General features: G+C 41.7%; 1 protein-coding gene across 1 annotated transcript in view; it reads right to left on the bottom strand.

Moving 5' to 3' along the window:
* The window catches only part of LOC117259768 (large neutral amino acids transporter small subunit 4-like), a 39,509-nt gene extending 24,779 nt beyond the window's left edge, over positions 1 to 14,730 (bottom strand). The window contains exons 1-2 of the mRNA XM_078167353.1: positions 14,265 to 14,730; positions 9,801 to 10,022 (exon numbers count right to left, since the gene is read on the bottom strand). Of these exons, the coding sequence (XP_078023479.1) occupies positions 9,801 to 9,960 (160 nt within the window). The 5' untranslated portion in view covers positions 9,961 to 10,022; positions 14,265 to 14,730. The remainder of the gene's footprint in view (positions 1 to 9,800; positions 10,023 to 14,264) is intronic.
* Positions 14,731 to 15,707: the final 977 nt, after the last annotated feature.

Raw genomic sequence — 15,707 nt, 5'->3', positions numbered from 1 at the left:
CACACAGCAGCTTGGATCCAAATGACAATGAACCAAATCTGAGAAATTCCACAACGAGAAATTCTGTATCGTTATCTTTTTATGTGCACATGACCGGTCCAGGCTGTGATGCTTTATACCAGAAGTAGGAAGTAACTATGTACATTTACTTTGATACAAAGGAAGTGCACCTTCACTGCAAGTGCTCCCATTACATGTAACAATATGTACTTCTTATCCCACTACATTTATTTGACAGCTACAGTTAATGAACGTCTTTCTGTCTTCAGTCTAGACGGAAATATCTCAACAACTTTTGGATGGACTGCACAGAAACTCGTGTATGAATCCTACCAACTTTGGTGATCCCTGACTTTTCATTTCACTCCACCCTGAGGTTGACATTTTGGAGCTTTAGTGACATGTCTTCACAACTATTGGATGGACGGACATGAAATTTCATTCAGACATTAATGTTCCCCAGAGGACGAACCCTAATAACTTTGGGTAGCTCTTTAATTTCCACGCAGCACCACAAACATGTTAAACTAATGACACTCCAAATAACTTTATGTTTAGTGATAGTTAGCAAGTGTTAGCATGCTAACACACAAAAGTAAGATGCTAAACATGGTAAACAGTTCACCAGGTAACTAGGGATGCACCGATGTGAAATTCTGGGCTGATACTGACGTTTAAACTGACAACTTGGCCAATGGTCAATAGCTGATGGCCGATGGTCAATAGCTGATGGTCAATAGCTGATGGTCAATAGCTGATGGTTAATAGCTGATGGCCGATGGTCAATAGCTGATGGTCAATAGCTGATGGACAGTGGTCAATAGCAGATGGCCGATGGCTGATGGCCAATGTTTTTATTGTTGCTTATTTTGTTTTTGCTGTTAAGCATTGTTTGTGTCAGAGAAACAAGGAAATCTTTATAATAAAAAATAACTGTTTTAAAGTCGTTGAGTCCTTCAAACTACCTTCGAATGAGCACAAATGCAATCATACAAATTAATGAAACAACCTTTAAAATAACCTTCTTTCACATTAAAAACCTTTTTTAAAAAATATCTGCCTCAAAAGTCATTTTACTGTATATATTTTCACATTAGTGTGAAAGCATCAACAAATTTCTCCTTCAAACGACTGTTTTTATTCAAGTTTCTTGCCACAGAGCTGCCTTTTACAAGGTTATCTTGAACACGTTATGAGAATGTTAAAATGTACCTTTGCCCAACACTAATATTAACAGAGGAGAGCTTGAACTCATCATAACGTAACTCAGTGTAACCTCCATCAGCAGTCAGTTACCGCCACCAGCTGCCCACAGCTAACACAGTTAACTAGCTCTCCTCCTGATGATTTTAACATGGATTTGTTAACACTGAAGCTTTATCAGAGAAATAACAGAGTGCATCCCCTGACGTGTCCAGAACGAGTTTACTGCGTCCTTTTGTCCCATGGCATCCTCGGAAAGGTCTTTGTTCATCCCAAACCCGTTTCCTTGTGTCCCCAGGATGACAGGACGCCATTAGACTCGAGCCCTGCTTTTGAGCTGCGCAAACTTGATGTGACACAAGAGACGAAACATCTGTGAATCTCAACTTATCTAATCTTATCTATTGTCCTTGTGAGAATGTCAGCATGTTGATGTTAGCTCTCAGTACGAGGGACCGCAGCTGTTCGAACAGCTCCAGACTGTTTTACATCTTAATATATATAAGCTATAAATAACAGTGTAAAGCATTGTTATAGATTAAAATGCATGCTGGTTGATACATAAGCTCCACTTCACACTGCAGCTGTGTTGTTGACTTGTTCAGTTGTTCTCGAGGTTTCAATGTGATCTAAAATAAACTCCTTCTCAAATAGCCCATTTCTAATCTTTCTCTCTGAGAGCTGAGCCACTGATCGAAAAGCCAGTCGACCCATTAGAGGTCAAGTAAACACAGTGTAGGGAAAACAACACAATGCTGGGTAAACAAGCACCAGAAATAGTCACAACTGAACCCCGGCATGGTGGAGGGGAACTCTCTGTAACAGTTCCACACTGACGCAGTGTGTCCGCCTCCTGCTGAATCACCAGTAAACACAGTCCACTGAGTTCATGTGGAGTCTATTTTTGTCTATCAACTATCAGACTGTTGCCTCTGGTGAAACTCTGCTGGTATCACCCAGACAGACAGACAGAGAGGAGGAAAACAACTCCTCATTCACCTTGACTTGTGCCAGGAGAACAATAGAGTCAGACTGAGAGGTTACCACATGCTTAATGTCTGGAGGAGGGAGCAGGGACGTATAAAGGACTTAGTCATCACTGTGTTTTCCTCATTTCTGTCCTGGGGGCAACTTCTCAACATCAGCCGGTCTCTGCTGCAAAAAAACAACACAGCTCAAACTCTGTTTTGCCACTATGTTCTCAGAGGGGTGTGTGATGTTGCCTCTGTTGAACCAGCTTAAAGGTAAAAGCAGTGTAAACTGAGGAGGTGTTGACGCTGGTCTCTGGGCAAAGGGTCGGATTTTTGAGGGAACAACAGGAAGCTATTATGTCATATTAAATGCGTCCTGGTGCAGGACGTTGGCCCGTGCTCTGAGAGAACAGAAGTAGGTGAAAGGTATCGGGGCTTAATGAACATCTGATGGCTGTAGTGTTGTTTTACATGAATTCACGAGAGCTGTTGGGACACAGAGCATTCAAAAACAAGCAGCTGCAGAAAGTACTGGTTAAATGTAACATGAGGATGCAGAGCTGCGCTGATCTGAGGGCATGTCGGCCATTCAAGTACACAAAGCCGTCTATGGGAAAACCTTCACCTGGATCGATTCGCATGCAACAAGTTGACATTAAATGTATTATTATGATCAGTAATAATAGAAGCTGCAGTAAAGGAGCTCTGAGGAGACCTCCAGGGCTGAGACATGAAGCCAACACTTGAGTGCCATAAACTGCTGTTCCTCAAACGTCCACTTGAGGCTGGCTCCAAGAGCAAGTCAGTCCTCGTAGACCCCCATGTTAAAGCCAGGCTGTCTGCCGTTAGGGACCTCAGCTTCTCAGTCAGATTCACTCCTCTAAAGTGCAAACTTCTCGCCCAAATATTATCATTTCTGGCTCCAAAAAAATACAAGATGGCGAAAATGCTGAATTTGAAGCTTCAAAACAGGAGTTGACAAATCAGTGGGTGATTTTTACTGTGGCTGTGCCGTCTATGGTTTTATCCAACCAAAACGAGTCAGTTCATCGTCACGTATGACAAAGAAACTTCTATTTAAGAAGAATGAAACCAGCAAAGGTTCAACTTTCCTGACTAAGAAATAACTAAAATGATTATTTGATGATGGAAATCGTTACAAAATAATTTTCTGTCAGTGAGCTACTTGATTAATTGACTTGTTGTTACAGCTCCAGCGTGCTAGTATGCCAACATTTGCCAGTTGGTACATTTAAATTTCTAAAAGTCGCAGAAAACACAAACATGTCGGGCAGGAAATCCAAAGTGTGGGATCATTTTGAGAAGGTGAAGGACAAACCCAAGGTGATATGTAAACTCATCTTCATTGGTCGACTACAAACATGACGTATCATCTGAAACATGGAAGTAGCTACATGCCCATTAGCCCACAGTGTCATTAACAGGCGGCTCGCTCAGTGTGTGACGTGCACTTGGAGATAACTCAAACCACCAAAATATATCATTTAATCATTACATTCATATCAGAAACATGCAGGAGACTAGTCCACTGATGGACCGTAATGATGACTATTGTTTGACGAGGAAAATTCTTGGTCAGGGGGCAGCTCTAGTCGTCATAAAGTAAAAGCCACCAAAGTCCTTACAATTCATCTTGAAGGGAGCATGAATACCTGCGCCACATTCCACGGCAATCCACCCAACACTTGTGGAGATATTTCAGAAAATGACACTTGAATCATCCTCATGGGACCATGACTGCATGCACAAATCTTCACGCCAACCCATTCAAAGGTCGATACTGAGTTCTGGACCAAAGCGGTGGAACAACACACCAGCCTTCAAAACACGGTCTTTGTATCTGCTTCAAAAGCTCTTTGTGATCAACCCTCTGCGTCAATATGGAGATTATGTGCTCCCCGCTCTCAGCCTGGTATCTGAGGGGTGTTGGAGCATTAAGTGCTGACTGTTGGACTAACACAAGACAGCAGCATCTGTCCCCCAGCGGCCTCAGCTGCTGACTAATCAAATGGCCGCAGCAAACCTGAGTCAATAAGGGAAGAGTCCCGACCTCACACACACAAACAGGCGAACACACTCGAGGGTATAAAGCTGACTGGATCGTGTGTGAAAACTTCAGCGAACAGCGGCTATTCATCAGAGGGCGTTTCTTGTATATGTCAACACCACAAAAGCTTTATCGTGTGAAGGTTTCGCTAAATACCTTTTTGCTTTTTATCTGCCACTCCTCTCTGTCCTATAAGCTCCCCCTATACATACAGCTGATGCCAAACACACTCCTACAGAATCAGCTGGTTTAATAATTACTAGGACGCACAAACAGCTTTGTTTCCTCGGCCTCAAAGTTCCTCCTTTATCCACCTGTAGATAGCACCGACGTACACAAGTCAGCCTGATTATCAAATTAAAACAATGCACTGACAGTGGAGTCATCAGAGGATGTTAGGAGGAATAATGCCGACAGTGTGACACGTCAAGAAACAATTAGCAGACAGAGGCTCCTCCTGATTAGAGGCCATTTATATAAGGATACAGTCATTACTGAGTAAAAGTCATGGGGTCAGGTTGTAGATAGAGGGTCAACAAACACAAGTGGGTACACACAAAGTATTTAAGAAGACGAGATAGGAGACAAACGCCACTGTTTCCTTTAGGAGATTACACACTTTCTGTTCACACTGAGCAGAAACAAGCTTTTCTGGTCTAAACACACACTTTTTATGTGCAGAAACAACATCACAATCTGAGTGAAGGAGCAGCGCTGACAGAGCCCGTCATCATGAGACACGAAGCGAGACAAAGGGAGGCAGGTGAGAGGTGATGACGGAGGAATGTGCACCTTTTTCTTTCCGCTGTGTGACAAAAACACGTACACACACTTCACACCACGAGAACAACCACAACAAGCCGTGGGAGAGCAGGCGGCGCTGAGCTGAGGAGCAACAACTGAGTTTCACAGCACAGGGATGGAAACTGTGACACCTTACTGGGGGGGGTCACACACACACACATGCAGACTAAACACACAGCTAATTCAATCAGGGTTTGTGCAGGATACAATTTGCACTCAGGATTAATAATCTATAATGTCTCCTGTGTGACCTCTCTGTGTTTGCCCGGTGAACGTGCTGCTGCAGTGGGTGACACACCACTGGGGGAAATTCCTCGACACATTCTGGGACCGTGTTTTGTTTCCTCGGCCAATCACTGGGACTTCTTTACAACGTGCAGAACAATCGTAGTCTCCTCACCTCGGCCTCACCTCAGCTGTCAACAGCTGTTAAATAAGAATTCCACCAATTTCACACATCAAAGTCTGTGTCGAGGAGTACGACTGCACATGCGACACAAACCTGTATAAAACTTTTGTAACGTCTGATACACGCCCCATGTGACGTCCATCATGAGTTCAATGATGTTAAAGTGCAATGTTAAATCAGTGGAGTGATCATTTAAAACTTTCAGATACTTAAAAATCTGCAACATGTACTTTTTAGCAGCAGCCTGCAGCTCTACAGCTCGCTCTGTGAGCCGGCCTGTCGACAAAAAATTCCTGACCCTTTGGCAGCCACCGTTTTCACCTTAGGAAAACAGTACTAATAATTTATTAATTTTAATTTATTATTATTTTTCATTATTATTTAATTTAGTATTATTTATCATAATTTTGCTTATTATTTAATTTAATGTTATTTTTTATTATTATTTAGTTTAGTATTATTTATTATTATTTTGATTATTATTATTATTATTATGTATTATTATTAATTTATTATTATTTTATTTTCATTTTAATTCATTTATTTTAATTTATTTCATTTTTATTTTATTTTATTTTAATTTTATTCTTTTTCATTTTATTTTATTTTATCTTAATTAATGTATTTTAATGGTGTGTCGTTTATGGGGGTTTGTTTCTTTTCTTTTCTTCTTTCACAAGTTGGTGGACACAGATTGTTGTGTATTTTCCACCGGTCACTGAGGAAGGCTAAGAACATTTGTAGCTTCAGGGATGTTCCAAAAAAAGAAGAAGACGCCACACCCCAGCCTCCCCCTCCTCTGATACCAGTAAAGAAGAGTCCCTGGTGATGCAGACAGCTCTGTTTCACACTAGAAGTAGGACAATGTAACATGTTTGCACATTTCTTGCACTGATTACAGACGTACACATCGACTGATCTGTGAGTGAAGACGATCACATTGATGTTGCAACTTTGTTGACCTGGTTTCAGACTTCTAAAATCAATCACTGCTGATGTAGCAGCTGAGCAGGTCAGAGAGCTGCGAGGAGAGAGAGAAGACCTGTAGTCACTGTAGTGAGCTGAGGTCAGGTCACTGAGGAAGGAGCTGAGTCAGTGATGAGAGCAGCGGTGGTGGTGGACGAAGTGTTCAGATCCTTTACTTGAATAAAATCACTAACACCACACTGTCAAAACACTCTGTTAGAGTAAAAGTCCTAAATTTGACCCTCCCCGCAGCTACAAATATTTTAAGCCTCCCTGTGTGACTGAGTAGTTTAATTCATTACAAACAAAAACATATTTTATGAGCTCCTAATTTGTTAATTTGTCGTCTTTGTCGAGACAATTTGTAAATGTGTGGTGCGGCCTCTTAAATTTGGGATTTTGTTTCTTTGTCTTTTTGTTCTGTTTTTATTTATTAGTATATTTTAATTGTGTGTCTTTTGTGTTTGTTTTGTTTCTTATCTTTTCTTCTTACATACCTTTTGGTTCTTTCTTTCTTTCTTCTATAATTATGTAATTCATTTATAATTATTTAATTTATTACGTTATATTCTTTATTTTAATTAATTTCTCTTATTTTATTTTCCATTTTAATCTTTTTTAATTGTGTGTCTTTTGAGTTTGTTTTGTGTCTTATCTTTTCCTCTCCCACAAGTTTTAGTTCTTTTTTCTTTACTTATTTATTTCAATTATTTATTTATTATTATTTAATGTATTACTGTTAATTTTTTATTGGAATTAATTAATTTTATTTAATTCTATTTTTATCTTATTTCATTTTTTATTATAATCTTTTTATTTTAATCGTGCTTCTTTTGTGTTTGTTTTGTGTCTTATCTTTTCCTCTCTGAGATGTAGAGTAGAAGTACAAAGTAACACGAAAAAAAAAAAGACTCAAGTAAAGTTCAATTACCTTAAGTTTGTACTTGAGTACTTGAGTAAATGTACTTAGTTAGATTCCACTCCTGACATCAGGTACTGAGCTGTAATCCAATCAGATTAACAGGCTATAATAAACATTGATAGATAATCAGATTTCACTGATGATAGATTACACAAGCTGCATCTGCCCACAGACACACAGTGACAATGCCAGCTCAGATGAGGCCATATGAATGAGTGAATGTGTGAATGAGTGAATGTGTGAGAGCATTAAAACCATTAAAGGGTTCATATGCACAGATTAACCCCTCGAGCCTCTCATCACTGGAGACAAAGAGACAAAGAGACAGAGACACCATCAGAAGATCAAAGACAAAAACAGCCTGTGTGATAATCACTGAGGAGGATGAAGGGATGAATGGACTCATTCACACGTCCATCTGCGGGGGAGACCACTCAGAACACTGATGATGAAGATGATGAAGTGTTGTATTGTTGTGATGTTTGATCTGAGTGGTGACCCGGCACAGTGTGGTCTGATGTGATCTTCAGAGTTGAGGTAATTTAGTGTCCTGACGACTCAGACTAATGACGACCGGCTGAGAGCAGCAGCGCCGCACGCCACCTTTGATCATAGACGACCAATGATAATGCTAAGATGTGCTCTGTCTGACGGTTTGTTGTTCCAGAGCACTTCACAGCTGCGTTTGAAGCTGCCTGACTTATCGACTTGTTTCCATGAGGAAATCCCAACTGTTGGATCAATACGTGTGTCGTGTGTTGCTGCGTCGCTCAAAGGTCGTCGTCCTCGCCGAGGAAATCACACGTCACTAACATGAATACTGAGAGGCTGCTTTTAAACACTTCCTGAAAAGACTCTGGGATGTTTGTGTGTCCTCAAGTCTCTGAACTCCCCCCACACCCACTCAGCAGAAAGAACTCCAGAGTGTCGAAACCAGTCTGATGAAAGATTCTGATTCCTCAGCAGCTCCGTGAGAATCACTGCGGCGTCACGTGACAGCCTCGTCATGTCACTGAGTCACATACAAACTGTAATTTAATCCAAAAAATCCAGACTGAGGTGGTTTTAGAAATTTACTGGAAGTAACTCAGACCTGTAGCAGCTGTTGTCGTAGCAACAGGATTAACAGTGAAAGTAGTGGTGACAGTTTCTGATGTGATGAAACAAACTATGAGTCATTTAATCACAGAGTCCAGTGACTCTCAACTCAGTCTGAGGACCAAATGTGGCCCCTGATAAAGCAAAGGGTGGCCCCAAGAAACATGTTTTAATTTACAGGGAAAATAAATTGATTCAATTGAATCTTTTCTTCTTCCAAAAGTTTTTGTTCTTTTTTTCTTTATTTTAATTAATTTATTTTAATTAATTTATTTGTATTTATTATTATTAAATTTAATACTCTTTATTATTATTTTATTTATTTATTTTATTCTTATTTATTTATTTTAATTGTGCTTATTTTGTGTTTGTTTTGTTTCTTATCTTTTCCTCTCCTACAAGTTTGTGTTCTTTCTTTATTTCTTTAAATTTATTTTAATTAATTCAAGTCCCGAGTCAAAATGGACAGGTCCCGAGTCAAGTGCCAGCCAAGACCCACAAGTCCCATGTCAAGTCCCAAGTAAAGACCAGCAAGTTCCAAGTCAAGTCTCAAGTTGAGATGGATAAGTCACATGTCATGTCCCAAGCAAAGACTGACAGTCCCAAGTTAAGATAGACAAGTCCTGAGTCAAGTGCCAGCCAAGACCCACAAGTCCCATGTCAAGATGGACAAGTCTCAAGTCAAGCACTAGCCAAGACCAACAAGTTTCAAGTCAACTCTCAAGTCAAGATGGATAGGTCCAAAGTCAAGTCCCAAGCAAAGACCGTCAAGTCCAAAGTCCCAGCCAAGTCCCAAGTCAAGATGGACAAGTCCCGTGTCAGGTCCCAGCAGAGGCTGACAAGTCCCCAGTCACGTGCCAAGCTGTGAACAACAAGTCTCAAGTCAAGCCCCAGCCAAGGCCGACAGGTCCTAATCAAGTCCCAGTCAAGACTGACAAGTCTCAGGTCAAGTCCCAAGCAAAGACCGACAAGTCCCCAGTCAAGATGGACAAGACCTAAGGCAAGTCCCAAGCAAAGACCAATAAGTCCCAAGTCAAGAACCGGCCAAGACCGACAAGTCCCAAGTCCTAGGGGAGTCCTAAGAGTTTCAAGTCCTACACAAGTCATAATGAACTCAGTTTCAAGTCAAAAAGCTCAAGTCCGAGTGAAGTCACAAGTCTTTGGCGTTAAAGTCCAAGTCAAGCTGCAAATCTTTTTTTGATTTTGTTATGTCCCGTTTTACTGTGAGGGGTCATGAGCTAATACGAAGTACTCGAGTAAATGTACTGAGTTACTTTCCATCACTAACGGGGTCCAGATACCCCCCCCCCCCCGTCCCGTCCCGTCCCGTCTGTCAATGACTACATGAAGCCGACTCACTTGGCCCCTTGCACAGGTACGAGTAGAAGCCTTCAGACTTGAGCATGATGAGCAGGGAACCCCAGCCCAGCAGCACGGCGGAGAACAGCAGGTTCTCGATGACCGCCGTCACCGCCATCCACCAGCGGCGGGAGAAAGCAGTGGCCAGGGTGGGAGCCATCTCGGTCAGGTCGAAGGTCGCACTTCACTGGCCTGACTGGAGGTGAGGGAGGCTGCTGGAGCCTGGAAGACAAGACGGAGGGCAAAGTAATGAGAAGATGTGATGCTGAACTGGTTATACTGGTGCACACTGGGAAGTTTAACTATTACAGATATGATTGCAGACTTTAAACAAACATTTTCCAGCACACTGCTGTGTTGGTGTTTTACAATTTATAGAGATGACTGACTTGTAAACAAGGCGCTGAATGTTGTTTAGTTTATTTAAAGGGACAGTGCAAATTATTAAATACTAACAAAGCTCAAAAAACAAACAACAAACAAACAAAACACAATAAGAAGGAAAAAGAAAGCAGTTTAAAAGACGTCTTTGAACACATCATCAAGCAGAAATGATTTAAACATCATTTTTAGCCACAAGAATGTGACGTTCATCAAATGTGTGATGTTGATACATGTTCATACATGCGTCTACTTTTTTCACTCCACTGTCTGTGCGTTATATTTATTATTTATGTTTACCTGTCTTTGTTTACCTTTGTTGTCCTTGGAACTGTGTGTGTGTGCATCAGGAGCAACTTAAACTAGAGTCATATTCCTGTAGGCTGTGTGTGAACATATGCTCAGCCAATAAAGCTGATCCTGATTCACATCATGTTGTGGACGACACTCTGGGCCTGTATCATACACATGTCTTTGTTCTTGCCTCATGATGATGATGATGATGGTGGTGGTGGTGGTCTTGATGAAGACTCCCCCACAAACAGAAAACAACTGAGGCCTTTGAGGTGCATAAACCCCTCCTATAAATATGAATAACACCCGCCCCCTGACTGATCTGACTGGCTGGATGGTTTATGAGCTCGTCTCCTATTGGCTGCCAGTGGCACAGCTCGTGCAGCAGCTACACGTGAGGTTGGTGTTAGATTCAGCCCGTGTTGGGGGGAGGACTGATGAAGGGTCTGTGTGACAGAGAGTGAAGCTGCAGATGAGAACTGCATTTAGATTTAAACACAGAGGTGTTTAGGTTGACACTGGAGCCACATTCACACAGCCATGAAATCCAGCTTTCTTTATTTCCATGTAAACAAATAACAAATTAAAATAAATAAATAACTGCGTCACACCTGAGTCTGCAGGTTAAAAACACCTCGAGCACCTCTGTTAGTTTCCTTTGCTTATATATAAACATAAACGTAAATGTCTCCGTGTGTAAGTGTGTGTCTGTGGAGCGTGACAAAGCCACTCTGGTGAAAACAAGTGTGTGTTTACAGACAACTCGGCTGCACGTGAACGCACCGCGAGCTCCAGCCGGTTCGAACCAGCGCGGCGCGAGATTCACGGTGTCGTTTGGCTGTCAGCGCGCGAGACACAATATCAGATGTACACAGGGGAGAACAACACAAATAATAACAGCTCACGTGACCATATTTTCTTATGTACATACAGAAACAGACGTTAGAATAAATAATAATAATGTAGTTGAAATAAAAATGAGATTTAATTTGAATAATTAGACACAGCAGAGTTAGGCTGCTCCAAAACAAGCAACTAAATAAGTTATTAAAAACGGGTGAATAATTAATATACTGTATAACAGTGGGACCTGACTTAATAGAATAATATAATAGAAATTAATCGTATTTTTTTTCATATTTTGGTGCATTAAAACAACTTAATAATGTCCTGTTTTTGTCTTGAGACAAACTTGAGACACTGAGGAGCATGCACAATAAATATGACATGACACACACTCCAGACTGTATCTGTATTTTGTGTGTGTGTGTGTGTGTATTGTTATCTGTTAGATGGTTAAACACACACACTAAGAACAATAAGACAAAGTAGGCTATTGCAGTGAATGAAGAGCAGCGCTGAAACTGGTCTGAACTGGACTGAAATCATCTGCACAATACACCCCCTCCCCTCCTCCTCTACCTCCTCCTCCTCCACCAGCCCCAATCTGCATCTCCAGCCCCCTCCCTGCACAGAGGCAAGTCAGCCAGCACAGAAACACAGCTGTTCCGGTGAGTAGTGTCAAAATAAAAGCCTCTAATGAATGTTGCAGATGAAGACAAACCTGAGTCCTGCTTTGTTTTACTCGTTATTGGGGTAAAATCAAAATAAAACTAGTGTCAATAAAGGATGGTGATAATTTTTACAGCTTAATCGTGACAAACATTCTGTTCATAGGACTGAAAACTTTGAGGAATGAAATTCAATCTTTAACATGTGAGCATGTCAGAAACTTTGGTATGATATCATATTAGATGCTGATCTTAACTTATAGACACACAGCTCAAATATTTCTGTGACTGCCTTTTATCACCTCGGAGACATATCAACAGTTAGAGGCTTCTTGTTTCAGTCAGACTCTGAAACGTTGGTTCCAAATGGAAGAGGAGAAGCTCCTGGAGACAGTGTGGGAGCCAGGATGCAAACCACTGGCATATATGTTAAGATTGTCCTGTAATAAGATGCACAAACTTTTAACATTAAAAACCTTTCCTAATACTGTTGGTTTTCAGAGAAGCTGACTTTCAACCTGGACATTTTACTGAATACTTATTTTGTATTTTGATTTCCACTGGTAAGAAAGCCATCACAAGACACTAGCTGTTTTCTGACTGTTAGCCTACGAGTGACAGTCACGGCTACATTTTCTGGAACTGACAAATTAATAGATCTCTTAAAGGATGCCTGGTCTCCTAAACAACTTAAAAACCAATCTGTTTACATGCCTCAGTGAATCTTCAGTAGCTCAGCTTCAACTAGTGCAGAATGCTGCAGCTGATATTTTAGCCGGGACAAATCGTAGGTCACATATCACCCCAATTCTTGCCTCCCTTCACTGGTTGCCAGTTAACTTCAGAACTAATTTTAAGATTCTTTCAATATCTTTTAAAGCTCGACATGGTTTAACCCCCAGTGATACAGCTGAGCTTCTGATGACACACGCTCCAAGTCATGACCTGAGATCCACTTCCATCCGGCTGATCAGAACAACCAAACACAATAACTTCAGTCTTATTTCAAAGTTCAACTCCAGCCAAGTTTTTAGATCTCTCACACAGTTTAACAGGGGCTGCAGTGAGTCTGGATTATTAGGTTTAAGCAGGAAATAAATCTGTACATTGTCTGTAAAACAATGGAAGGAGATATCAGATTTTTTGAAAATGGAACCCAGGGGCAGCATAAATAGGGAAAACAGTAAGGGGCCCAAAATGGACCCCTGGGGTACCCCACAGAAGAAGAAAATTTACTAAGTCGGACAGAGAAACTCCTTTTTCACAGATGATACTTGAACCATTCAAGGGCCGCACCCTTAACACACACACACTCTTCGAGACCAGATAAAAGAATCGAGTGATTGACTGTATCGAAGGCAGCGGTCAAGTCTAAAAGCACCTGAATCAACAATTAAAAGAAGATCGTGGCGGGGCTTAAAACCAGATTGCAACTTTTCCTAAATACTAAAATCCCCTAAAGAAGTTTGAAATTGATTAAAAACAATTCTCTCCAATACTTTAGATAAAAAGGGGAGTTTGGAAATTGGTCTAAAATGAGAAAGAACTGAAACTTATTGTGTGTCTATGCTTTTATTGTGAAGGCTACAGCTGCACATTTCCGGAATAACTCTGCTTATTCCTCAGTAACTTGACGCACATGAAGGCAGGAGGCGCTCAGCTGTTCAGTATCAACAACAGTCCGGGAAATCACTATCAAGCCTCCGAAACAAAGACAGTTAACGAGAGAAACAACCGGCAACACAAAGACTCCTCATTCTGCAGTCTGTGCTGTCGCGCTGCCGCCGCACAGCTGTTTCTCTGACATCCAGATGTTTTTAATTTAGAGATTAAATCATAACTTTGATGTCGACAGAGCAAAATAAAGGGAAGTGATGGTGTTGATGACGACTGACAGAAACAACTGTTGCAGTCAGATTAATCTCATCAGCTGTGTGTGTGTGTGTGTGTGTGTGTGTGTGTGTGTGTGCAGTGTCTCCACAGATGAGAGGGGACACAAAACAGTGTCAGACCTAAAGTTGATGAGAGTGTGTGTGAGGCTGTTGCAGCTTCCTCTCTGCAGCCAGGAGACAAAGACACACAGGGAGAGACTCAAAGTGATGAAGACTCTGCTGCAGGATGATGATGAAGCCTTCATGAAACACTGTGTCACTGACTCTGATCCTGCTTATGAATATGACTCAGCCTCTCCTCCAGTGGAGTGCAGTGTGTATGTGAGTGTGTGTGAGTGTGTGTGTGTGTGTGTGTGTGTGTGGAGCATCCTCCGGTGCGGACCTACCTGAGCCTGTTGGATTCAGGGACAATGGACCGGCTCTGTCTTCACTCAGCTCGGCCTCTGCGCGTCCAAACGGCCCCTCGACGACACACACACACACACACACAGAGCAGCGGAGGGGAAACACACACTCAGGATGTGTCTTCAGTGTCTTTGGATCTGTGTTTCTCCTCTCATCCCTCATTGCTGCCGCTTTATAGCAGCGCAGCAGCGATGCACAAACAACAGCGGCTCCTGATTGGCCCGCTGCTGAGCTAGAGACCGGTGGCAGCCAATCACAGAGCCGCATTAATACATGTGTTGTTTCTCAATACTGAAATATTGTTGGGGGAAACAGTTGAGTGAGATGTGTTGGGACACAGAAGCGACATCTGATCACAATGGGACACAGAAACAGTGAAATATGACGTCATTTAATTATGAATCAATGATAAAACTGAGCTATAAGCCTGTAAACCCACCAACACTTTGGCGCGAGGAGGATTATGAATGTTAGAAATAATTAAAAAAGGTCATCCAGGCTTGTAAAACCCATTCTGGGTGCAGGAACCAGCTTTAATGTCCAAGTACGTGCACACAAACAAGGGATTTGACACAAGAGCTGAGAACAAGGACAAAGCTGAACACAAATATGTGCTGACATGTTTCCACCCTCAGCTCGGCTCTGAGTCCTACCTGTTTGCTCTAACTTCAACATGAGCTGCTCCCCACTGCATCCCCACCCCTTGTTTTCTGCACACAGATGTTCACAGTGCTCCTATAAGCAGCTCATACAGCCTCCATCAGCCTGTGAGAGGTGACTCACTGTTTACTTGATGCCAAAAGTGCAATTCCTAGAAATACAGTAGAGAGGGGGTTCACACAGTCCGGAGGAAACGGGAGCTGAAAACAAAAAACACCGGGAGAGATATTCACACAGAGGGCGACACCTAGTGGCTGCTTTCAACTCAACTTAATATCACATGTATCCCAAAGGAAAATCTTGTGCCAGAGAATGCTTCATAACACAAATTAAACAACAGCCAGTGGGTTCCTGAATCAGGGTCATTCACTGGGTCCAGTTTTAGAACAATAGAGTGTTAAATATCTGCACAAATATACAAGTTATAAGTGTTTTCAAGGAGCAACATGAAAACCAGTGTCTAATAGAAGAACAACAGGAGTAAGATCAGTACATGAGTTACTGAGAAGGAACTAAAATGGTGGAAAAAGACTGTGTCTGATAATGTCATATTGAATTATAGCTGCTGCGCAATTCTGAGCAACAAGCAGAAGAATTGGAAGACATTTAGGAATTTAGCAACACAATCTGCCTTTTGCATCAGCTGAGGCTTGAACTCACAACCTCTGAGACTAAGAATCAATTTCTAGCTCACTGAGCTAATTAGTCAGTGACAATTCATGCGTAGCTTCACAAATTGACTAAGCCAGACGTGCAGGTTTAGC

Source organism: Epinephelus lanceolatus, chromosome 4 (assembly GCF_041903045.1).
Source record: "Epinephelus lanceolatus isolate andai-2023 chromosome 4, ASM4190304v1, whole genome shotgun sequence".
NCBI lineage: Eukaryota > Metazoa > Chordata > Actinopteri > Perciformes > Serranidae > Epinephelus > Epinephelus lanceolatus.
The sequence above is the reverse complement of the archived record's forward strand: the minus strand, read 5'-3'. Positions and strand labels throughout refer to the sequence as shown.